Source organism: Arvicola amphibius, chromosome 11, assembly GCF_903992535.2.
Source record: "Arvicola amphibius chromosome 11, mArvAmp1.2, whole genome shotgun sequence".
NCBI lineage: Eukaryota > Metazoa > Chordata > Mammalia > Rodentia > Cricetidae > Arvicola > Arvicola amphibius.
Window position 1 is genome coordinate 95,471,758 of NC_052057.2, and position 15,837 is coordinate 95,487,594.

Here is a 15,837-nt window from a genome sequence, read left to right on the forward strand (position 1 = left end):
TCTACAAGAGCTAGTTCCAGGACAGGCTCTAGAAACTACAGGGAAACCCTGTCTCGAAAAACCAAAAAAAATAAAAATAAAAAAATAAAAAAGAAGTAACAGTTAATAATAATTTTATGATTCTGGGGTCACCACAACATGAGGAACAGTATTAAAGAGTTGCAGCATTAGAAAAGGTACGAACCACTGATCTAAAATATCTGGTCTCAAACTCCTAAGGATTTCGCTGCCTGTCTCCCAGTGCTGGGATTAAAATGTGTGCCACCACCTGCCAAAACATTTCTTATTTGGTTCATTCACTTCTGTCTTATGTGTGAGTATTCTACATATTTATGCTATGTAAACCTCAGGCAAGCTTAGTCCTGAGGAGGGTTAGAGGAGGGTATCAGTTCTCCTTGTACTGGATGGATGGTAGCAAACCAACATGTGTGCTGGGAATTGAATCCATATCCTCTACAAGAGCAACAAGTGTTCTTAGCCACTGCACCAACCCTCCAGCCAACAATATGTTCTTAAATCAATTAATAAGCATGAACATTAAATAAGAATGAAAAATGAAGACTAAAAAGTTGAACTTCATTAAAATGGAAAATATTTAAACTGGGAGTAGTGGTGCATGCCTCTGATGGTAGCAGGGTAATGGGAGTGGTGGACCAAGATCTGAGGCAGGAGGATCAACAATTTAAGGCCAGCCTTGATCCACATGAGAGACCCTGAAAACCAAAAAGCAAGCAAACAAACAAAAAAGTAAATAAATTTCATACTCCAAAGAGAAAGGTATCTATCTATAACAAAAATCACACCTTCAATCCCAGCACTCTGGAGGCAGAGGCAGGTTGATCTCTTTGAGTTTGAGGCCAGCCTGGCTGGTCTACAAAGTGAGTTCCAGGACAGCTAGGGCTGTCAAAGAGAAGCCCTGTTTCAGAAAACAAACAAAGAGGGAGGGGGGAGGAAGAGGAGGAGGAAGAGGAGGAGGAAGAGGAGAAGAAGGAGGAGGAGGGGGAGGAGGAGGAGGAGGAAGAGGAGGAAGAAGAGGAGGAAGAGGAGAAGAAAGGGAGAAGAAGGAAAAGGAGAAGGAGAAAAAAAAGAAGTAAAAACTAGGTCTGTGGACAGTTCAATGATAGAGTTCTTGGGTGTTTTTTATTGTTTTGTTCTTGAAACAAGATCTCATTATGTACCTTTGGTTGCCCTGGAACTCTCTACGTAGACAAGGCTGGCCTGAACTCACAGAGCTCCACCTGCCTCTGCATCCCAAGTGCAAGCACCACCACACCTAGCAGTGGCAAAGAAAAAAATTAGACAGAGGATCTGAATGGACATTTCTCTAGTAAGCACAAGAAAAATATTCTACAAGTCCTCAAGAAAAACTAGAATGTAAAACTAAAACACATCTGCTAGGAAGACTGAAAACATCACTAGGAGACAGATAACAAGTATTACACAGATACAGAGAAATCAAAGCCCACATCTGGAGATATGGCTCAGTAGCAAAGCCATTATTCTCAGGAAATGTTAGTCAGTGTTGTGCTGTAGGACTGTAATCCTGCTGTGGTCGGTCCTGCCGAAGCCAGGGTTTAAGTCCTGAGATGGGGAAGGGGCTTTGGTATGAAGAAATGAAGTAGTGTCCGACCTCCAGATGAATTTCACACAAGTGGCTGCCCTGAGTAGCTCTAGGCATCTTTATTTCTTTATTTATACTTCAAAAAAAGGCATATTTTTCCATATTAACAAACATGTTTGTGGTGATATTTTGTTTGTGCTTTAACAAATAAAGCTTACCTGAAGATCAGAGTGTGGAGCTAGCCACACTACTCAGCCATAGATAGAGGCCAGACCTTGGTGGCACGCACCTTTAATCCCAGCACTCAGGAGACAGAGGCAGATGGATCTCTGTTAGTTTAAGGCGATCCTGGGTTACACGAGACATGAATCAGTCTAAAAGAGAAAGAGTCAAGCAGTGGTGGCTCACACCTTTAATCCCAGCACTAGGAAACTGATATGGCTGGGCAGAGAGAGGGCTATAAGGCGGGAGGAGACAGGAGCTCGGGGCATTCAGTCTGAGGACTTGTAGAGACAGGATACCCCATTTGGTAGAGGTAAGAACTAGTGACTGGCTGCTCTGCTTCTCTGATCTTTAAGCATTTACCCCAATATCTGATTCTGGGTTTTTATTAAAACCAATTAGAAATCACACAACACATGCTTTTTTCCACCCTCCAACCTTAACTCCAGCAAAAACAAATACATCAACTGTGTTTTTTTCCAATCTTTACATCAAAATATCTTTTAAATCAAAACAACACTTAAAATTTTGCTAGGCCAAATATCAAGCCACATAATCCTGTCTTTACAAAGCTAAAAGGTAGTAAACATAGGCACACATTCTCAAGAACAGCATCATTCAAAACTTAACAAAGCATATATACAGAAATATTGGGTGATCTATCGCAGATCCTGTCAACACTGAATCAGAACAGCTCCGGAGGTCTGGAGTGACAGCTGTTACCCCCAGACAAGAACCCCGAGAAGCATCAACTCCCAAAGGATTTTAGAAAATATGAGGGAAAAAATGGGTTTTCCAGGAATGATCACATCTGTCCCATGCATGACTAACACTAAAAACCAAGAAAATCATCAATATTACGAGAGAGAAGAGAGCATGCAGGCGGTGCAATCCCAGCAGTATTCTACTGGGATTCTCTGTCTTGAAGTTCACTGGTTCTTGCCGAGTGAGATTGTCTCCTTGGGTTTTGCCTTGGGGAGACCCGTTGGACCAGCACTCACATGCTGATTCAAAGCCAGGCGGAAAGGCTCCCAACATAATCCCAACACTCAAGAGCAGACAAAGGATCAGTAGTTCAAGGCCATCTGTGGCTATAAAGAGAGGTGGAGGCCAGCCTAGGCTCTTGGAGACACTGAGCAACAGAAATAAATGCATACAATGCTGGAGAGAACATAAAAGGGTGTGCAACTTTACAAGAAGTTCTCTGATTTATGCTTTGTTTTTAAGAGAGGGTGTCCTTGAACTCAGGATGAACTCACTTTAATCTCCCAACTGCTGGGGTCACAGGCACGTGCCACTATGCTCAGCAGCCAAGCATATACGACAATCTTATTATTATTATTATTATTATTATTATTTTATAGCTTTTACTTTAAATACTTATTACTTCCTTAAATTTTTTTCATTGGTTTCATTCATTGTACATGGTACTGGCTTCCATAAAGACATTCTCAAACAAGTATAGATGATACTTTGAGCATCTCAGGCCACTCCATACTTCCTATTCTTCCCTCTCTCACTCCCTCCTCTTAGTTCCCTTTGTTTCTCTACCAAGTAAGCTGGACAGGGCTGAGGGCCACATGTGCTATAGGGTAACTATGAATATGGCCCAACACAAAAATCACAAACTTATTTAAAACATTGTGAGATTGTTTTTGCATTTTTTTGTAACTTGGTTATATGGTTCTGAAGTATGGCTTTTGTTGCAATATAAAAAGAGTGAATGAATCTGTGTGGTGACACACACCTTTGAATCCAATATTCCATAGACAGAGACAGGCTTTTCTTTAAGAGTTCATTACTAGTTTGGTCTATAAAGCAAGTTTCAGGACAGCCAGAAGTGACACCCTATCCAAGCGTTTCAGTTTTTGGCACATGTGCATGTGCGTGTGTGCATGTGTATGTGTGCATGTGTATGTGTGCATGTGCTAGCTCAGATTGGCTGAGGAGCAAGCAGCCAAGCTTCCTCCTTAGCCAGTGTCTCAGAAAGACGACTTCTGTTCCGCTATCCCAAATTAAAAAAAAAAAAAAAAAAAAAAAAAAAAAAAAAAAAAAAGGCTGCTAGACTCAAAGTTCCATCTCACTACTTCCTGTTCCTTTCTCTATCCATTTCCTGGCCCCCTCTCAACTCTCTATGGTACTTCCTGTCAGCTAGTTGCTGGCTCCACCTCTTGGTCCAAGGTTGATTTTATTTAATTGATGCAATCTTTGTGTCCACAGTGTGATCAAATATCCACTCAACATTCTACCTCATTCCTTTAGACCAGTGGTTTTTCAACCTGCGGATCTTGATCTTTTTGGGAGGTGAGATGACCCTTTCACAGGGGTCACCATCAGAAAACACAGATATTTACATTATGATTTATAACAGTAGCAAAACTACAGTTATAAAGTAGCAATAAAATAATTTTATGTGTGGGGGTCACTACAACATGAGGAATTGTATTAAATGGTTGCAGCATTAGGAAGGTTGAGAACCACTGCTCTAGATGGTTTCTGTTCTAGAAACTGGTTGTTTGGCTAGACTGCATGGTTAGGAGAGTACTTACTGGGCACAGAGCTTCCTTGGGGGTGAACTGTTCTGGAATTGATAGTTGTCGTCTTTGCTAATTACATACTTATGACCACGGAACTCTACATTTTTTTCTGGTCTTCTGAGACAGTTATCTCACTCTGTAGCTCTGGGTGGTCTACAACTTGCTATGACATTCCAATGGCCTTTTTTTTAAAAGATTTATTTAATTATGTATACAGTGCTCTTCATGCATGTATCCCTGCAGGTCAGAAGAGGGCATCAGATCTTATTACAGATGGTTGTGAGCCACCATGTGGTTGGTGGGAATTGAACTCAGGACCTTTGGAGGAGCAGCCAGTGCTCTTAACCTCTGAGCCATCTCTTCAGCCCCCAGTGGCCTTTAATGTGTGGCAGCTATCCTGCTTCTGCTTACTGTTTGCTGGTAATTATCTATCTATCTATCTATCTATCTATCTATCTATCTATCTATCTATCTATCTTAGATAGATAGATATCTATAGAGATAGATAATATATATTAGATTTATTTATTTAATGTATTTATTTATGTATCTTATGTACTCTGTCTGCATGCCAGAAGAGGGCATTAGATCCCACTATAGAAATGGCTGTGAACTGTCATCTGGTCCATGGGAATTAAAATCAGGACCTCTGGAAAAATAGCCAGTGTTCTTAACTCCTGAGCCATCTCTCAGCCTAAAATTTTTATTTTTTTGAAATTTTTAATTTTCCTGGAGTTTTCATTCTACTTCATTTGGCCATGGAAACTGCACGTATGGGGGTCAGAGGGCAACTTGTGAGAGTCAGTACCAGGGTTCAAATTCACTCTACTTGCTAAGCCATCATCTCTCCACACCCCCTACCCTGACACCTTAAAAAAGTACATACTTCTAAAGGGTGATTTTTTTTTTTTTTTTAATAAATGGATTGGCCCAGTATCTCAGGCTTCTTATTAACTCTTACAACTTACATTAGCCCATTATTCTTATCTGTGTTAGCCACGTGGCTCGGTACCTTATTCAGTGAGGCAGTCACATCTTGCTTCTTTTGTGGTGGGGTCACAATTGCTGAGGAATGGGCTTCCTTCTTCCCAGAATTCTCCTGTTCTCACTGACCTGCCTCTACTTCCTATCTGGTTGTCCCGCCTATACTTCCTGCCTGGCTACTGGCCAATCAGCATTTTATTAAAATATAATTGACAGAATACAGACCATTGTCCCACATCACATCCCCCTCTTTTAAAAAAGAAAAAAGAAAAGAACAAGTCTGAATTTAATATCAGACTCAGAGATCCACCTGCCTCTGCCTTCCCAGTGCTGGGAATAAAGGTGTGCCCCACCACCACACCCAGCTCTAAGTTTTTCTTTTCTTTTCTTTTTTTTATTTTCGAGACAGGGTTTCTCTGTAGTTTTTGGTGCCTGTCCTGGAACTAGCTCTTGTAGACCAGGCTGGCCTCAAACTCACAGAGATCTGCCTGCCTCTGCCTCCCAAGTGCTAGGATTTAAAGACACACGCCACCACCTAAATTTTTCTTTAATTCCTTTCCACAAATTGGAAACTTAGCTAGGTGGGATCTTACCCTGAGGTCACCACTTCCTTTATTTAATTACATAGTCCATTTATCTCCTTGAATACAGGGTTTAGCTCCCTTCCACTTCCTGATGCTCTTTTTCTCCTCAAAATATACTTTTTGTAATTTACCCTGTTCAGCTTGTTTCTTTTCATGGTAAATCATTAGAGTTACCACTAATAACCACATGCAGAGTCTATACTAGGCTGTTTTGAGATTTCCTTTGCCGATAGAAGTAATCCAAATCTCTTCACTTTATTCTCAAGCAGACATTTCAGACAAGGGCAAAAGGCAGCACTTTCTCCACAAAAAATGATTTCTAGACAACATACTAAAATTCCTCTCTTCTGAAGCCTCTTGAGTGAGTCTTTGACAGTTCAAAGAACTCTTAGAACCTCTGTCTTTGATGTTTCTACTAGTATAGCCCATTAAGCAATGCTTAAAGCATCCTATTGTTTTCATAATACAAAGCACCAAAGTCCAAATTTCTCCAAACAAAAGCATGGTCAGGCCTATCACAGAAGTACCCCAGTCCCTGGAACCAACTTTCTGTCTTAGTCAGGGTTTCTAATGCTGTGAAGAGACACTTTGACCATGACAGCTCTTATATGGAAAACATTTAATTGGGGTGGCTCACGTACAGTTTCAGAGGTTCAGTCCATTATCATGGTAGGGAGCATGGCAGCATGCGGGCAGACTTGGTACTGGAGCTGAGAGTGCTACATGTTACAGGCAACAAGTGAACTGTCACACTGGGGGAACTGGAAGCCCGCCCCCAGTGACACACTTCCGCCAACAAGGCCACTCTTCCTAATAGTGCCACTCTTTTTAGGGGCCATTTTCTTTCACACCACCACAGTCACTGTACCTAGCTGTCCCCGTTTTAATATCTGTTCATCTGTCATATAATAGTCCCATCTCCTCCTGACTGGAACACAAACCTCAAGAGCTGTCCCAGCCCCTATCTCCAGAGCCTCTTCCCAAGTCCACGGGTGGACATTTTCAGGACAATGTCACACTGTAAACTTGACATGTGAGTGGTGGGATAAGCAGAGGCACGGGATGAACATAAAAGAGAATCATTAGCCAGGTGTGCTGACACACACCTTTATTCTGACAGGCAGAGGCAGGTGGGTCTCTATGATTTCAAGGCTAGCCTACTCCACATTGAGTTACAAGCTACAGATACACAGCGAGATTGTTTTTAAAAAAGACACATTACATTCATTTCATTTTGGCTTTCAGTTGGGAATAATCAATAGGCAGGTAGATGTGATAAAGGTGACATGGGCTGAAAAACTAGAGAGAGGCTTCTACGGCCGTGGAGGAAAGGTACCAGAGGAAGAAACAGTGCTGCTTAAGGCTTCAGACGCAGACAGACGTCTGCGTGCTTCACGATGCCGGGCTTGTCTTTCTGCTATCAGTTAAAGCACAGAATGACCAAAACCAAACAAACAAGGAGGATGCAGGACAAATGGGATGACTAGAACATTTGGGAAGAACCCGGACAGCTTCTCGCCAAAGAGTTCTCGGGTACAGCAAACCCCGCCTAAGATGACAAAACTGATCGTGCCTGGCGGGAGGGTCTTCCACATCTCAGATGCACACTTACACTGCTATTTGACTCCACCCCTGTAGTCCATCAGATGCATCCACATAAGGAGCAAGGGCTCAGGCTCCACAGTGATTCTGAATTATAAAATGAAGTCCCAGGGTAAGCAGTCTCTGGTTACATGATGGTAAGAGGCGTGTCTGAGTCTCTCTTGCAGAACATCCAGCACCAGTACAGGTCAGGCCAGATGATTCTTTAGCCCTCTCCATGGCCAGGTGCCAACACGCAAGGCCTGGGCTCCCTCTGCTGAGCCAGAACTAATCGTCTGAACCAGGAGCTCACAGCACCATCCACTCGCATCACCAAAGCTATGCCCAGGAGAAGCCCCACACTGCTCACAATGAAACCAATGGCTTCAAAAATGAACCTGTGAAGAAAGATGGAGTATTTCAGGACTCAGGCAGCAATAGGTCGAACGCCATTCCCTAAAGAGGCAAAACCTCGTCAACTTAGGATAGCCATGGTTTCCTCAAAGTCTCCCCCTCCATACCACTTCTTCTCAAGCAAACCCACTTACTTTGGGGCAAACACCTTCCAGACCATGAGATGCCTTCGGAGGATGGAAGCTGCCAAGGCACAGGCTAGAATCTACGGGAAGAGAGGCGGGCAATTACTTTGGAGGAAGCAAGGCAAAGGAGGAAAGCAGTCCCATATCCTCCTGATACCATTGGAATACACCCTGGATTGGGAGTTAGGAAGCCCAGTTCTTGTCCTGGTACAACTACTGACTCCTGTGAACTTGGACCAGTCACTATCACACTGTCTGTAAGGCTGACATTAGTGCTCTGCCTTCCAGCAGGAGGAGACATCAGTAACTCATCTCTGCCTCTGCATCAGTCTGGAAAAGAATTCTGGCCATACCCACGACTTTTCCATTATGTCTGAGAGGCAACGAACAGGACCCGGATCTAGACACAGCAGAGAAGAGATGGTCCAGGATTGGAATAACAAAGCCCAGGCCAGTACGAATCTGCCCTCTGAGGTCTGAATGTAAGCAATCACATCACTGATCTGAACCTCCATCAGGGATCATTCCCCAAGGGATTTGAAACTAAGGAAGAGTGTAAAGTGCGCACTGGGGCAAAGGTCATCAGCTCCCATGTCTCCCCTGCACCCACCTGAACTCCGAGGACAAAGAGGTACTTGAGGCCAAGCTGCAACAGGGCTGCACTGAAGTGATGCGGAGCATCCCGGAGGCGCATCTCCATCAGTGGCTCCTCTTCCTCCTCCTCAGGCCTGACTCTGGCCTCGGCTTCATTCCCTGAGAGCTGCTGCCTCTTCCTTGGCCCCTGACTCTCACACAGAAAGGGCCAGAGCAGGAGCAGTGGGCAACCTACTGCCTCCGGGAGGACAGACTGGCATCAAAGGAGGACCCTGGGACCCGCCCATCCTGATCCCCAACCCCGAGCTGGCTTGGGCTGCAAGGAGCTTAGGGCCGAGGGATTGCAATGAGCCAACAAAAACTGCATCCTCCCTTCCAGATTCAAAGTTTCCCTTTCTTTCCACAAAGCTGGAGTCAACAGAAGTTAGGGAGAAAAACAGAGGTACCTGCAAAGAGGATGTGGGAGGCAAAGGTGTTTGCTCCCACTAGTAAAGCAGGCAACCAAGTAGAAGAGCCATGACCCTCCGGGAATCCCACAAACGCTGCATGCCAGTGGATGGCTGAAAAGACAGGCTGGTGGCCAGTGGAGTAGAAAGTCTGGGTGGCCAGAAGAGCCCACGCTGAGACTGCCTGCCACAGCACAATAAAAGGACCTAGAAGAAAAGACGCATTTCTTTACCATTATATCTCATCAATAGCCTTCTCTTCTGGGACCATCCACTCCAAGTACTTGAGCAGTTTTGTAGATAGTCATAGCTACCCCAACCTTCCTTACAGTCAACATTGCTATTCTCATTGCCTCAGTGTTGCAAGTTATAGCACAAGACCGTAATGTTTGGTTTCTTTTTTCTTCCTCACAAAGCGCTCACCATGCCATAATAATACTCATAGTGTATCACATTTGTAACTGAGGTGCATTTCTCTGAGAAGTGAGTTCTGAAACCCCTCTCTCCCTCTCGGGGGTGGGGAGGGATGAGTACAGTGACGGCAGAGAAGGGAGGACATCAGGAAGATCTTCCCAACTGCAGGGACGTGGGACTGTGGGTCAAGGTGAGAAACACCTGCCTCAAAACAAGATGCATCATGGCTAAGGTTCATATTTACCAGTGGTGGTGACTGATGTCCCAGCAGCAAGCAGATGCAGGAGAAGGAAGCTCTGCAGAAACAGCAGCAGGAACACGAGGCTGACACGCTCTGCGTGCAACAGCAGCAGCGGGAAGGCCAAAAGGATGAGGGCTGTGACCATCGCAGCGGAGTAGACACTTCCCAACTGGTATGCGGCTACAGTGACAGGACCCTGAGATTTGGTCCTCTCTAGCCGGCCCTGGAGCTCTTCCTGCATGTGGCGGTAGATTTGTGGGACCACATAATCTAGGTCAGCCTGAGAAGTAGGGGGACCTGAGAAGGGAGTGAGGATAGTCCTGGTCCTTGAAGCACCAGCCCCAACCTTGACCAGCACCGTCACAGGCCTCCACAGCAGCAGCACGAGCCCTGAGGCAGCCAGTCCTACCACAGCCCGAGGCAGCACGACTGACGCCCCAGAAACCAGGGCCCGGAGACGTGGTGGTGCTTCATCTGCCCCTGATGCCAACGCCCAGTAGGCAGCCGTGCCTAGTACCATGAGGGGCAACCCCCAGCGCACAAAGAGCACAGGAGGCTCAGGACTCTTGAGATTACCATAGCGGCGAAGCCACAGGCGCACAACAACTAACAGAGTCACCAGTGCCCCCACGCAAGCTCCATACCACAAATTCTTGGCTCGACCGCCCACCATAGACGCCAAAGGACTCAGCCAGGGAGAGGAGTGGCAAGCAGGTGTCTCTTCAGGGCAGCGATGGAAAAGCCCAGCTAGCCTTGTACATAAAAGCAACCCAATTCCAAGCCTCAGGGCATATGTGCCACTGTGCCGTGGAGGGCCTGTTGGGGCAGAAGAGCCAAGGCGGGACATTGTAAGCAGTTTAGGTGGCAGTAGCTGGCCCTCCCAGTGAAGATGAGCAACCAGGAATAGGATGAGAGAGCCCAAAAGGAAGGGAGTAGCCCTGGCCTCAGCAACAACAAAACTATCAGAGAAGAAAGTGGCCCAGCGAATGAGCAGGAGCAAGAGAACAGGTCCAGGGACAGGGAGCAGGGGTACCAGGGGCCTACTGGACCCCCAGCTAACCCACACTTTCCACAGAAAAGGGAGGAGTGACCCTGCTGCAGCTACAGCCCCTAGAACCACTGTATCCACCTTTGACCCTGCAGTTACGGCAAGTCCAGAATAAAGTACGGCCCAAATTAGGCCCCAGGCTACAGGTACTAGCAGTAGCGGGCGGAAGGGAAAGCCTGGGGATACTGCCAACTGGGATGCAAGCAGACAGAGAAAGCAGGCAGCAGCCAAGAGAGCAGCACCCCCTGCCATTCGGACCAGAGAGAAACGGGCCCAAGACTCGATGCATATGGCCCGAGCTCCCCGCAGGAACCGCTGCAACTCAGCGGTCAATGTCTTCAGCGATGTCTCAGCCTCCTGGGGATCCTGCAGGAGCTGCTGGTAGCTAGCAGAGGCCTTGGAGAAGAGCTGCTGCAGCTGACGAAGCTCTTTAACCTGGAGATCCTGAGTAGCAGCTGCGTAAGTATGAAGAAATCGCGACACCTGGCAGGAAAGGTCAAACAAACAGGAATGGGTCAGGGAACGAAACTGGGACAGGGGTAAGGACGGGGTAAGGACAGGGGTAAGACTGAGGTACTTGGAAACCTGGGGCCCAAACTCTGTCCAGGATGGGAGAAGGACGTGGCTATGTTATGGAGGCGAGGTGAGGATGGGAAGGACAATGGTGAGTTTCACCCTCGTACTTAAGCACACACAAGTCTAGTCCTTTCACCTACCTGCTGGGCGTTGATGTAAAGGGCTGAGACTTGGGCCAGAGCAGAGGCCTGAGGATGGGAGTCGCTGCCACCCGAGAACAGCTCAGTTATCACTTCCCCGATGTTCCCAAACGGGATGGGCAGGCCCAGCAGCAGTGCTAGTGTGGGCACAAGGCTGACTTGAGGAACAGCCTCTGGCTGCTGGAAGGAGAGGACAGGCATCAGTGGGTTCACCAGGCCTAGGGAAGAACGGTGGGAGGGAGCGTCTGGAGACGGTGCAGCGGGGGAGCACGTTTGCTGCGTGAACAGAAGGACTGGAGTTTGGGTCACAGAATCCATGCATGTCTGCAACCTAGTGCCGTGGTGGGCAGACAGAGAGACCCTGTGTCAGTGGAAGAGGTGGAGCATGCGAGAGCAGGATCCCCCATGTCCCTTGGCCTCCTTGCACACAAGGCATACCAGCACACACATGTGCACATATACCACATACATATACTACACACACACACACACACACACACACACACACACACACAAATAAATAAAATAAATGAGAGTGGGGCCAGATCATGGTTTGGGGAGCCTAAGATGAAGGGACCGCAATGTGGGGAGAGCAGAAGAGGTACAACCAGGCCTCACCTCCGGTGGGACAGTAGGAAAAATGGGGGTGGGGCTGTACAGGAAGAGTGCAGCTGAGACCTCCAGCTCACTGTCCCCTCCATGGTCCCCATTCATGGTCATCCCATGGTCACCGGCTACCACCAGCAGTGTGTCATTCTTCAGACGTTCCAGAAGTCCCCTGAGGGCCAAGAAATGTGTCAGAGGGTAGGGAGAGATAAAGATTCTCCTCGGGGGCCCATTCAGCCCCACCACTGACTTCCATAACAGGCCTCTGTCAAAAAGACATCTCTTCAATCATAACCCTGTAGCCCAGAGCCACACGCCAGGTTATTAAAAATGGATGGTGCCCCTAGGTTTTGGGGAAAATAATTCAGAGCCAGAGCGTGGTAGTACATGCCTTTAATCCCAGCACTTGGAAGCCAGAGGCAGGTGGATCTCTGTGAGTTTCAGTCCAGCCTGATCTGGTTTATATTGCAAGTTCCAGGTCAGCCAGGGCTATATAATGAGACCCTGTCTCAAAATACATACATATATATACATACATGCAAACATACATTTCATCCAGGAAAGAGGCTCCAAATAAGGGTTTTTTCCCTCATAGTATCCTATGTCCCGAGATTCTCAAACGTAAACCCACTCCCCTGGCTAATATCCCGTACTCACTGGATCACCTGGTCCATCTGGCTAAGTTTCTTGGCCATTTCAGGGTGGTGAGGGCCATGCTTGTGACCACAATGATCCACGCCCAGGAAGTGAGCAATCAGCACGTCCCAGGCACCACTGTCCACTGCGGAGGGGAGAACACTGAGCACAGGGCAGCAAGGCCCACTCCTCACCCGAGCCCAGCCTTGGCATTCCTGTATGCCCAGGAGACAGCCACAGGCTCGGCCACAGCCAGCATCTAGAGACTAAAGGCACCCTCTCTGACTTCCAGGGTTGGAAGGCACCAAGCGCTCTCTCCCCATGCTCACTGGTAGGATAGAGGTGTTCTAGGATGCCGTTGTCCACTGTGTGTAGGTCTCTGACATTGAAGGAGGAGAAGAAGAAAGCCTGGGAAAACGCTCCAGGGAAGAGGTCTTTCCAGGTATCATCTCCCATGAACACGATACGCCTTCCTGTAGAGACAAGAGGGGAATCAGAGCAGGGGAGAACATGGGAGAAGACTCTAAAAAGCCCATCAGAGAGCAGGTGCAACAGCTCAGTGGGTCAAAGTGCTTGCCACCAAGTCTGACAACTTGAGTTCAAGACTCAGAACCCACGTGGTGGAAGGAGAGAATCGACTTCTAAAGCTGACCTCTTACCTCCACATGTGGGCCATGGCATGTGCACTTGCACATAGTACGCTGTGTGTGTATATGTATACACACATATCCAATAGAAATGTCTCTCTTTTTATTTTGTTTGAGACAAGGTTTCTCTGTAGCTTTGGAGCCTGTCCTGGAACTAGCTCTTGTAGACCAGGCTGGCCTCGAACTCACAGAGATCCGCCTGCCTCTGCCTTCCGAGTGCTAGGATTAAAGGCATGCAGCACCACCGCCCAGCGTTCCAATAGGAATCCCAACCACACAAACCCAAGTATAGGCATTCATTCAGTATCACCTAAAATTTCCCATCAAGCTTTCTCTGACAACCCCATTCCCTAGACCACATTCCACTCCTACAAAATGATCTGCTACTCCTTGGTCCCTAGGGTTCTGCTGACATGTTTGTTTGCTTTGAGACAGGTCTCACTATACAGACCAGGCTAATCTGGAACTCAGAGATCCTCTTGCTTCTGCCTCCTGAGTGCTGGGATTAAAGGCTTATGCATTATGTTCTGCCTTTGACCTATTTTTTTCACAAGCAGTCAGTGAACACCTCTATTCTTTTCTGCACACTTGCAAGGCAAGACTCCTGCCTTCTTTTCTTCCTTAATTGGGAGTGCCCAAGAGTTTAACAAACATTTTGTGTATATTAGAAGCTTCATCAAGGACAAAAAAAAAAAAATCTCTTGAGCTCTCCACCAGCAAGGTCCCATCTATTTCTACTCCTCAGTTTCCCTACACCATAGTCAAACTTACAGCTGGGTACACTAAGTCCTGGTTCCCCAACTTCTAAAAGCCAGTTACGCCTGGCTTCCAAAGAGGTACATACTGACCTGCACTGTTGAGCTGCTTAATGAGATTATCTTCCACTATAGCATGGCTGGCAAAGTTACTGCCAGCATCAATAAAGGTAGGCAGGGAACCAGTGGTGAGAGCTTTGAGACGCTGCATGGTGGTCGTGGGGGGATCCACCTGAGATCGGTATAGTCGGGCATGGTGGGGTTTATTCTCTAGGATCCTCTGCAAGGAGCGTAATTTTCCCAGAAAAGGCACGGAGTCAGGACGTTCCCCAGATACATGTGAGCGCTGGGGCTGGGCAAAGTCAAATCGCAGAGCGTCTATCAGCACCAACACAACCCTGGAGAACCGGGATGGCATCCAGCAGGCCCCAGATTTTCCTTGGCTCCCCCATGGCAGGGAACCAGGGCCGGGGGGCTCTTGACAGCTGCTTTGGTTGGTAAGCTCCAAACGGGTGAGAAGGAAGCCACTTGTGAAGAGCGCAATGCCAGCGTAGAAAAGAAAACAGACCCAGGCTAAGAAGAGGAGCACGGAGACCTTCTGCATCCTGGTAGAGAAGAGGAAAGTTTTCATTGTGGTGCAAAGAAAGAGTGGACATTTTGTCCCTCAAAACAATACCCAACAACAACCACTTACTGCAATAAGTTTCAGGATGTAAGCAACTCATAGCCAACTCATTCCAGCTGTTTCTACCAATCATACCATCTTGGGCGAGAGATGCAGAGACTCTGGATCTCAACCTGGAACCCACGCTACACCTACTGCTTCGGGCTCTGGGCGTGAGCACAAGAACCTGGGCATATACAGCCAGGAGATCTAATGCTATCAAACCACAGTCTAGAAGCAAGACTATTCCAAACGGCTGGTAGATGGTTCTCTGTCAGTTCATTTCAATGAATCCCTTCGGACTATCTCAACATTGCTAGGGTGGCAATGTTAACAGATAAGTAGCCACACGGAAAACCGGATTGAGTAAACGGCGCCGCCTGGCGGGGGTGGAGGAGACGAGGGGGAGGAGTCACGCGCCGCTTCCGGGCGGCCAGATCAACAGAAAACAGAGGACCAGCGTCCCCAGGAGCCCTGGTCTTGAGCCCGTTGAGCTAAGCTGGGGTCCAGGAGTCCCGGCGGCTCTGTCTCCTCCGGTGGAAACCCGGCCAACACGTGAGCATGCTCACTCCGTGCCGGGCACCCCGGCAGCAAGCTGAGGCACCTGTACTAGGGATGGCTGTGACAGAGGGTTCTCGGGAGACCTTGGCTCACCTGGATCCACGCCCGGAAGTGCAGCGGCGGTGCCTGTAGCCTGACACCACAGAGGTGCGCACGTCGGACAGAGCGCCCTGTAGGAGATTCGTCGCCACCTGCTGGCCGGCGCCAGGGTGGAAGGCTGGCAAGTTTGATCGTAGTTCTGAGTTGGGAGAATTGGGAGGACGACGGGTGTGTACATAAACATGAAAAACAAATTCAGGGAACACTTTTTTTTAAATCCATTTATTTTGTGTGAATGTGTTTTATGTACCTGAATGTATTTGTATACCAAATGCATTTAGTGCTGCAATTGCTCTTAGCCACTAAGCCGTCTTTTGTTCATTTTTTGAGATAAGGTCTATTCTATTATGTAGCTTTGGCTGTTGTGGAACTTGTTATGTAGATCCGCCTGCCTCTGCCTAT

At 47.4% G+C, this 15,837-nt stretch overlaps 1 protein-coding gene across 3 annotated transcripts; it reads right to left on the reverse strand.

Moving 5' to 3' along the window:
* Positions 1-6,981: 6,981 nt before the first annotated feature.
* Pigo (phosphatidylinositol glycan anchor biosynthesis class O) lies at positions 6,982-15,425 on the reverse strand. Of its 3 annotated transcripts, none has more exons than XM_038347992.2 (11): positions 14,806-15,425; positions 14,205-14,716; positions 13,039-13,182; positions 12,731-12,854; positions 12,086-12,245; positions 11,468-11,644; positions 9,707-11,234; positions 9,049-9,255; positions 8,619-8,836; positions 8,018-8,088; positions 6,982-7,867 (listed from the first exon to the last, which is right to left on the reverse strand). In XM_038347992.2, exons 2-11 carry the CDS (start codon positions 14,713-14,715, stop codon positions 7,696-7,698), a joined length of 3,312 nt encoding a protein of 1,103 aa, XP_038203920.1. In that variant the 5' UTR covers position 14,716; positions 14,806-15,425; the 3' UTR covers positions 6,982-7,695. The 3 variants fall into 3 exon arrangements, with proteins under 3 accessions (XP_038203920.1, XP_038203919.1, XP_038203921.1); XM_038347991.2 differs by having other exon boundaries at positions 11,468-11,647; XM_038347993.2 differs by lacking the exons at positions 6,982-7,867; positions 8,018-8,088 and having other exon boundaries at positions 8,657-8,840; positions 11,468-11,647.
* Between the last annotated feature and the right edge of the window lie 412 nt (positions 15,426-15,837).

What these genes read in the sequence shown, in the direction of transcription:
- Pigo (XM_038347991.2), bottom strand. Translation starts at nt 14,715, where the DNA reads ATGCAGAAGGTCTCCGTGCTCCTCTTCTTAGCCTGGGTCTGTTTTCTT. An exon ending in AGAACACCTCTATCCTACCA is followed by an intron (nt 12,855 to 13,038) that starts GTGAGCATGGGG and finishes TCCCCTCCGCAG; the next exon opens with TGGACAGTGGTGCCTGGGAC. An exon ending in GACATCAGTCACCACCACTG is followed by an intron (nt 9,256 to 9,706) that starts GTAAATATGAAC and finishes CTTTTCTTCTAG; the next exon opens with GTCCTTTTATTGTGCTGTGG.